Source organism: Adiantum capillus-veneris, chromosome 25 (genome assembly GCF_014529385.1).
Source record: "Adiantum capillus-veneris isolate H3 chromosome 25, ASM1452938v2, whole genome shotgun sequence".
NCBI classification, from domain to species: Eukaryota; Viridiplantae; Streptophyta; class Polypodiopsida; order Polypodiales; family Pteridaceae; genus Adiantum; species Adiantum capillus-veneris.
In genome coordinates, this window is record NC_140955.1 from 40,329,458 (window position 1) to 40,338,970 (window position 9,513).

At 42.6% G+C, this 9,513-nt stretch overlaps 1 protein-coding gene across 1 annotated transcript; it reads left to right on the forward strand.

Moving 5' to 3' along the window:
- Positions 1-6,854: 6,854 nt before the first annotated feature.
- On the forward strand, positions 6,855-9,073 carry LOC147424758 (uncharacterized). Its single transcript, XM_086500668.1, has 3 exons — positions 6,855-7,172; positions 7,312-7,451; positions 8,624-9,073. Exons 1-3 carry the CDS (start codon positions 7,062-7,064, stop codon positions 8,661-8,663), a joined length of 291 nt encoding a protein of 96 aa, XP_086356794.1. The 5' UTR covers positions 6,855-7,061; the 3' UTR covers positions 8,664-9,073.
- Positions 9,074-9,513: the final 440 nt, after the last annotated feature.

Below are 9,513 nucleotides of genomic sequence, written 5' to 3' on the forward strand. Positions count from 1 at the left end.
CCCATGTTTTTCTAGTGGCATCGTCTATGAATGTTACATATTACAATGAGCCACCAAGTGATGGTGTACTTGCAGGACCCCAAACAACAGAATGAACCAACTCAAGTTTTTTATTTTTTCTTTCATTTCTTGAATTTTGAAATTTTACCCTCTTTTGTTTACCATAAACACAATCTTCACAGAACTCTAAGTCCACTTCTTTCAAACCTGGTAGAAGCTTCCTTGTTTGAAGGATTTGCATTCCTTTGGCACTCATATGCCCAAGTTGGTAGTGCCACACCGCACTATCAACTTCTGTAGTTGCTACACAAGCTAAAGGTTGTGTGCTAACAGTACACAAGTAAAGTGTACGGACTTTTTCTCCCTTGGCAACCACCAAAGATCCCTTTGAGATCTTCCACCTTTTGTTTCCGAATGCAATGTTGTGACCTTCATCATCCAATTGTCTTGTAGAGATCAATTTTTTGCGAAGAGAAGGAACATGACTAACATCTTTAAGCTTCCACTCATTTCCAATAGCAGTTTTGACAGAAACTGTACCTTTGCCGACAATCTCACAAGCTTCATCATCTCCCAAGTATACATACCCAAAATTACGTTTGGTGTAGTCTTGGAAATGTTTCTTGTGTGGTGTCGCATGGAATGAAGCCCCGGAATCTACTATCCAGGAATTAAACACATTGTCTAATGAGAGAATTAGAGCATCTTGCTCTACTTTACCTGCCACATTGGCCTCCGATGTTGGCTTGTTGTCTTGAGACTCTGTCTCCTTCTTCTTCTTGGACCAACAATCCTTCTTGACGTGGCCCTTCTTGTCGCAGTTCCAACATTCAAGAATTGTCTTTATGCGTGACTTGCTCCGCCTTGAGCGATCATGACCCTTTTGGTTTTTGAACCTTTCCTTAGGCCTTCCTCTTGTTTCCACTGACAGTGCAGCACTTGATGATTCCCATGTGCTTCTCCTTTGTATTTCCTCGCTTAGGAGAACACCCACAACATCATCAAACTTAAGAGTATTTGTGCCAGAAATAGAATTACTTACAGCCATCACAAGGCTGTCCCAACTATCCGGTAGAGATGATAGTATAAGGAGAGCTCGCACTTCGTCATCGAAATTGATTTTCACCGATCGAAATTGACTTATGTTTGTGTTAAAGTCATTTAGGTGTTCTGCAATTGAACCATTATCTGCCATCTTTAGATTGAACAAGCGCTTCATAAGAAATACCTTATTGGATGCCGATGGTTTTTCGTAGAAGTCGTCAAGTGACTTCATCAAGTCCTCCGTGGTCTTCATCTCTGAAACATTGAAGGCCACCGTTGACGCCAAGCTTAACCGGATTGTTCCTAGTGCCTTTCGATCAAGGACAATCCATGCTTCATCTGCCATTGTTGCGGGCTTCTTCGCAAGACCGCCTAGTGGCAAATAGAGTTCCTTCTGGTAGAGATAGTCTTCAATCTGCATCTTCCAATGTTGGTAGTTTTTGCCGTTGAACTTCTCAATCTTGAGCTTCCCTTCCTCCGCCATAACTCCCACTCAATTCAAGGAATCCTTTCCTTGAGATAACTTAGTTACGAGCAAACCTTGCTCTGATACCAGTTGTTAGGAAATAAGACGTAGCTAAATAGAGAATTGAGTAGATTACTTAATGGAGAGAGACAGATTTACATACACGAGATTATAGAGTAGAGAGAGAGAGAGAGAGAGAGAGAGAGAGAGTACACACGATATACGTGGTTCACCCAATGTGGGCTACGTCCACGGGAAAGCAGCCACTCAATGTCTTTAGTACTTCAAAACAAGAAGTAGTTTACAAAGGGATTATACCCTTAATGGAGCTCCCTCCTTGCTTCACTCTCACCACCTCACACTCACCTTGTTGCATCAACTTCACACTATATGAAATGTGTGTAGAAATGGCCTCCTTTTATAGGCCAAAAGAGTTGCCCTCTCTTATGAGAGGCAGCCATGTGTAGCCGCCCTTGTGCGAATAAGTCCAAATTGGACCCTCCAATCCGCCCATGTGTGGCCACCCTTGAGAAGACAAGTCCGCATTTGAATTCGGCCACCGGCCATTGAATTCCGCCACCGGCCACCGGCCATTGACTTCCGACCACCGGCCAACGGACGGTTGTTTTCCGATCACTTTCCGGTCGCCGTCCGATCATAATATTTCGTCGAAAAGGAATATTCCGACGAGGGAAAAAGAAAAGTCTCGGGGGCTTCCGTCCCCGAGGCCCCTAAAGTTGCCCCTGGTTTTTGACTATGTGAAATTTTTGGTTTCCGGTGAGTGATTTACCTTTACGCACGATGGCTTCTCCTCATCATGGGGGCCTTACAAATGTGCGCTTTTACCGTAGAAAATTACAAGGGTAAATCAGGCTCCATACTTAACAGAGTACACATCATCATGCATACACCCATGCAAAAGATTCAGTTGGCTTTTATGTACTCTGAATGCACCCTAAGGTCGATTGTGATAATGGATCATATGGTTGGATACTCGCGCATTCGTGGGCCAACTTTCAAAGTGCATGGATCTCTTTATCGCTTTGTTACAAGAGGAGATCTATGCATCTAGGGAGAGAGTGCCTGCTTCAGGGGTTGAACCAAAAAGCTCTTCAATTTTGTTGACCAATGTTTACTGACCATGACATGGCAGATAGTTTGAACGATGCCTAATGTGTGTGCATGTGACTTGGAAAAACTATATTCGTTGTGCGTCTGGTGATCCCTCACCCATAAGTAGGTTGCTGCTTATGAAGCATTTTGCACTCTATGTGCACTATCTCTATGAGATTACTTTTGGGTCTACTAATCATGAATAGAGGTCATGGCTCGGTTTGGGCGTTTGTGGATTTTTCCAAGTTAACCACGATGGTTATTTCGGACATTTTTTATTCCTCACCAATGTTATACACTACTGTGATTCCCCGTTTACCAGTCATCTGGGACGACTGTCTGTAAACCGTGAGGAAAACACACGTCAGTACTGTCAGTTATCCAAGGGGATAGGCAAATTACAAAGAGTAATCTTGTGCTAAAGGATCTGCTAATAGCATACGTTAGCACAACGCATTTCTGAATAGATGATTTTCTCCCTATTCTAGAATTTGCTTAAGGACGTGTTTCGACTTTGAACACCTGCTGTGGTGGGGTTGGAGATTGTGTCAATACTTTCATACGTCAAGGACTTACTAGGTGTGCTGACAAAGTATGTTGGCAAGTAACCTTCATTAGGGATGAGCATGTAGTTCTTTGTGTTCCAAACTATTCAGAATTCTACCATGAGGACATTCCCTTTCTACGGACTTTTCAAGATACCCTGGCAAGTAAGAAATCTGGCTCACAAATGCATGGAAAGTTACGCCAAGGTTTCCTTGTATTATTCCAGTACCTTCAGAAGATCTGAAAACTGGTTATGCCTTTGGACAACTCTTAGTTGTGGTTACTCCTTTACAGTACACAAGTGAGTTATAAATGGAGTTACCATTTAGACCCAAGTGGTTGCAAATGGACAACAATGTTGAAATCAAGATGTTGCTCTTGGTTTCATTGAACCTCCTCATTGCACCAATTATTGGTCATATAGACAAACTGGCTCACTTATGGGACGTCAGTAAAGAAAACATCAGTATTCTTAAGAAGATATTACTACTTGTGTTTTCGAGGACGAAAACTCTTCCTTAAGGGGGGGAGTAATGTTAGGACAAGGGTCCTATGGGGCAAGGCCCAACCTAGGGGGTCAGGGACCTAGGCCAAGGGCCTGAACTGGACCAGTGCGGACTGGGGATCCGCTTAGGGCAAGTACTAGGAGCTAGCCTATATAAGGGGCGATAGGGAGGAGAATCCTATGTTCAGTTACCCTAGGTCTTACACCTCATCTGCCACATCATATGATGACATGTCAAAATGGTGACATGCAATGATTAGGTGGAAAAAAAGGAGGCCGATGAGTTGACGAGGTGGCATGCTTGGTGGCTCATGAGGTGGCAAGTGATGTGGCAAGCCATGCAAGCAATACTTACATGTGGCATGTGAGGTGGTGGATGACATGGCACTTAAGGTGAAGTGGCATGCAAGGTGGCAGTGGAGGGTGGTGGATGAGGCAAGCCAAGTGTTAAGGTCAAAATGTTGATTGTGTTGATGTGGAAGGTGAGACGGGGTGATAACATGGACCTTTGGTGACTTGACGGCCTCCTTGTATGAAGTGGACCAATCAACTACGATTGAAAGAGTAGGACCAAGCCATGGTTGCTTGACAAGAGTCAAAATTTCTAGGTTTGGTATTTTACCAAATTTAAAGAGGCACGCCTCAGGTGAATGGTGCAAGTGAAATGGAAAAGTGTATTTTCCTAACTCAAGTTGACTCAATTTCTTTTTCTATGAGGACCTTACACTAAGAGTTATGACATACATGAAAATCAAAATGAGTGGTAATGTACATTATTTTTTAGATTTAAAAATAAATTATATTAAGGTCCTCTAAGAAATCTTTGTTGTTCTCTAAGGTAGATCTTTAAAAAATGAACCGTTGAAGTTTGAATCTTTTGCATGGTGACATTCCTTGGGTCATAATCTATCAAATGACCATTGGTGGATCCTGCAAAATAAGCTCTACATCATTAGAAATCAGCTGGTGTTAAAAAATTAGGTTTTTGTAAGTAGAGATTCAAACAAAGAAAAATGAATAATAATTATGCAGAGATCCAAAGAATTGTCAATATATCAAGTTAAATTGCTTGCCAAGTGAACATCTAATGTGCAAAAGGGTAAGTAAAGAATAAAACCCCATAAAAAGTTATAAGTATTTCTTCGTCAAGGTCACAATGTTGTGACAAGGTGTGATAGGCTGAACCAGATTAGTCCTTGCACAATAAAATTTCCATTTAGATGTGAAAAAATGAAGATCAAAGCTTTCCATTGTGTTGGCAACTATGTGCTTTGTGTGGCTACCAAATCTTGCGTCTTCAAAGTAAGTGCAAGCAAGTCAAATGTACGTAGGAGTGGCAAAAAAGAGGCTGTCTTTTGGATTTCTTGGTGGGGGTAGTTTTTGAAAGTGAGTACACATTATCATGCATACACCCATGCAAAAGGTTCAGTTGGCTTTTATGTACTCTGAATGCACCCTAAGCTCGATCGTGATAATAGATCATATGGTTGGATACTCGCGCATTCGTGGGCCAGATTTCAAAGTGCATGGATCTCTTTATCGCTTTGTTACAAGAGGAGATCTATGCATCTAAGGAGAGAGTGCCTGCTTCACGGGTTGAACCAAAAAGCTCTTCAATTCTGTTGACCAATGTTTACTGACCATGACATGGCAGATAAGTTTGAATGATGCCTAATGTGTGTGCATGTGACTTGGAAAAACTATATTCGTTGTGCGTCTGGTGATCCCTCACCCATAAGTAGGCAATTTGTAGTCTTGATTATTCTTTTTCTCTATACAATCCATGTAATTTCTAGTCCTTTGCATGTCTCTGATAGGGGCCTCAATTAGTAGCATCGCCCCTCCCACCTTTGAGGATTGAACCCATAGCTTGGGAAACAAGAGACATATGTCCTAACCTTGTTTCCCATGCATGTCTTCGTGGAATGTAGGTGTCCTACTTATCCGTTGGCGTAACTTTTGCCGTGCAAGCGTGTGGCAGGGTGGAAGTAAGTATGCGATACACATTTTGAGAAGTGTTCTTTTGATGTGAATTTGAGGTGATACTCTCTCGACAACAAACAGAAATGGAAAGGTTGCGTGCAAAGACGATGGGCTATGCTGTACACATTTTGAGAAGTGTTCTTTTGAAGTGAACCTGAGGTGATACTCTCTCGACAACAAACAAAAATGGGAAGGTTGCGTGCAAAGACGATGGGCTAGTAGAGGAAGGCTTTGACGGATATGTGGGTAGGAGCTCGCATACATTGGTAGTAGGGCGGAGGGTACCGAGGGGCGGGGGGCCCTCAGAACTAATTAACACGAACCTCTTAAGTGGGGATCAATGGTCCCCATCAAAAGGCACCGTCTGCGCTCATCTACAATGTCTTTTGTAGATGTGCTCGGTTGTGTTAACAGCATGATCATCATATGATGTGATCACAGTGTGATTTTGCTATGATCACAATGTGATTGCCGTGTGAGCTACACATGTTGTGTGATTCAAATGTGATCCCTTTGTGATCCGCAAAACATCAAAATCTGAGGTTTTCTTTATATATTTTATTTATGCACCTCATTTCAAGTCGCAACGAATAGCTTATTAGTAAGGCATTGGGTCAACAAGCTTGAGGTGGTGAGTACGAACACTAGCGCTCCACCCCCGTGACCTTTTTGTCTTTCTAAGGCTTAGAAGATTCCGTAGATTCTTAAATTACTCTCCTTGCCCATCGGATGACCTTGGATACAATGATCCCCATTGAGGAAAGGGTGTCAATTAGTCTCGTGGGCCCGGGGGGGGGGGGGGGGGGGGGGGGGGGGGTGTTTAAAAAGTGGGGGACGTATAGTCTTTCAGTGTGAGCACTTGCCGGATGGCTTAGTCCTGCACTCGTAGACTTCTGAGCTCAAGGTGGTGAGGGTTTGAACCCAGGCATCTTAGTCTTGGATATAGATTGCTTCAGTGTTCGAGAAAAATGTGTCTCAACTTAATATCGTGCCGTTTCCAATTTCAAAAATGCCGATTGAAGGCAAGAGGAAAAGGAGAAATTCCGCCCCAAAATAGAGAAAACTATTGTAAAACCCCCAAAAAATAAACATAATTTTCAAAGATTTCCTCTTGGAAAATTCAAGAAAGGGAATTTTGTATGTCTGGAAAAATGATTTTTCCCGAACACTGGATTGCGTGCACACAGTTGACCCCCATTGGTAAAAGGGATGAAGTTTTGTAAGAACTGAGGGGTGCCGGCTAGATGTTCGTACTTTAGAAGCAGTCTACCCTCCACCTTGTCCTTCGGATTCGTGGTGGCATCCATATCTTGGTGAGAACGCTACTCTGAAACTCAAAATTTCTGATACCATCGACAAGGAGGGTATCCCTTCTGACCAGCATCACCTCATCCTCTCCGGAAGATGGCCGCATTCTTGCTGGTTGCATATTCAAAAGGGGTCCACCCTTCAACTTGTGCTGTGCTGTGTCTGCGTGTTGGCATGCAGACCTTTGTGAAACTTCTGATACAAATGGTAAGCGTTAAGATCCATGAGAAGGATGGTATACCATCACCCTGGAGGCTGAGACCTCTTACAAAATTGATAATGGGAAGACGAATTGATTTAGGATGAGGAAGGTATCCCCCTGACCAGCAATGTTTGATCTTTGCAGGAAAGCAACTGGCCGCGGATGGGCGTACCACTTGTGGATTACAATATTTGGAAGGAATCCACTCTTTACCTTGTCCTTTCACTGAGAGGGGGGAATAAGTTGGATCTGTGGTGTAGCCTCTGTCTCTTGACATGTTTCAGGTGATTGCTGCCTATTAATTGTGTATGCATCAGTCACTTGGTCTGGTAATAAGAATCCCCTGGATATTGGATGATATGTTGTAGTTATCAATAAGCAGCTTTTCTATTTTCTTAACCCGATGCTGGTTGTGGCCCCCATGGTGCTGTCATGTTTGACAGCAGGGATTTAATCGTGCTGCTTCGCCTAATTTGGACCATGGATCCCTGCCAAGAATGTCTATTGCTCAGTCAAGAATGCCAAGAATGTACCAGAGATTACGGCATGACAGTAGTAGTGTTTTCTCGTTTTCTCGAGCAAACAGATCTGGAAAGATTACCCATTCAATAGAAAACCCCTTTATACGTGTTTTGCAGGTGTCAAAACATGTATCTAAAGTGCCACAATCATCATAGTCCTTAATGAGGTAGGTGTGTGATAAGTATACAACAGACCGAAGCCACAAGATGGGATCTACGATGCCCACCAAGTAAAATTAGGATCTATGATAGAGGAGACGTACTTTTTCTGGTTCATCTTCAGTTTTTAGGGTGTTCTGAAAGTAACTACCTCATTTGTGTTAATTTTTCCTATTTAATGCCGCTTGCAGTGCTAGGCTTCATTATGGCTGTGTCTGCCTTACTATTGCCTATTGGGCACTGACGACGCTCGTGTAGATGTCGAAGTGTTTAGTCAATACTATGCATGATGGAGCGGATGACTTATACCACCACTTTTTGTTCAGGGTGAATTATCCTGAATTCATCTAGGTATATGTTCTAAAAATAGCAAGAGGCATGTTTTGTTATGACTCAGCTGCCCATTCGGATGCAACTTGTGTGTGCGGTCTTTTTGTTTGATTCCAAAACCACGCTCGTCATCAAAAACACTTTGAATGACACAACATATGGTTATATGGAGGGCATGCTTTAATTACCTGAACTTAATTAGCTCTTCACTAAAGAAGCTCAAAATCGAGCGATCCATGTAAGAGTTATCACAGTTTTCATAGGAAGTTATCTCTCTCTCTCTCTCTCTCTCTCTCTCTCTCTCTCTCTCTCTCTCTCACTCTCTCTCACACACACACACACACACACACACACCCTTGCTTTTAAATTCATGCCTGTCGTCACTAAGACTAACTATTGATGAAAATGTACAAGATGTGTGTTCTGAAGGGCGGGCATTCTTGCAGGGAAAAAGATTTGGGACGCTCTTTAATCGAAATATACTAGCCGGAAGAGGGAGAAAACAGACGAAAGAATGGCCACAACAGACACCTGGATTGCGATGAGGGTGCAGAATAGAGCAACAATTGTTCCCTTGGCCTTATTATTGTTCTCCACACATTGTGATTGGGCTAGGACCATGTGAATGAATGATGCTATGGATGAGATGAACCGAGCTTGGGGTTTATAAGTGGTCGTGCAGAGCTTTTGCTGGGCGATTCAGCGACACATAGGGGTACCTGATGGATGTATATAAATGTCATGGACGAGCAGTCTATTGACGTACAAAGGCATGTGTTTGTTAAGTGATGAGGGCGATTTAACATGTGGACACTCCCAACTTGCTGTGATGATTGTGGCATTTAGTACCTTATAGATTCGATCCAAAGGGCTACTCATGGTCTCTTTAATGTTAAGTGTGTTTGTTAGACAAGTAACTATTGATGAAAATGTACAGGATATGTGCCATGAAGAAAGGCATATTCCTCGCTCGGACTCCCTTTCATGATCGAAGACATGGTAAGTACACTAGCTCCATTCCAGATGTTATGTAATTTAACATGATGATGCCAAAAAAAACTCTACTCATAGTCTAGTCTCATAAAACAAATGATAGCCGGACATACTGGCTACAAACTCTGAATTCTGTCAATACAATGGGTTACAAAACTCTGAATTCCGTCAATACAGATCGGAATTTATTAGGTGGGAATCATTGCTGATCACTTCCAATGTTGTAGATCGGAATTTATTAGGTGGGAATCATTTAACATGTGGACACTCCCAACTTGCTGTGATGATTGTGGCATTTAGTACCTTATAGATTCGATCCAAAGGGCTACGACTTTCAGTAGAT

Excerpts from the sequence above, each read along its gene's own strand:
- LOC147424758 (XM_086500668.1), top strand. The coding sequence starts at position 7,062 with ATGGCCGCATTCTTGCTGGTTGCATATTCAAAAGGGGTCCACCCTTCA. Across the intron at positions 7,173-7,311 it reads TGAAACTTCTGATACAAATG|GAAAGCAACTGGCCGCGGAT; the intron begins GTAAGCGTTAAG and ends TGATCTTTGCAG. Across the intron at positions 7,452-8,623 it reads TGTCTCTTGACATGTTTCAG|GGAAAAAGATTTGGGACGCT; the intron begins GTGATTGCTGCC and ends GCATTCTTGCAG.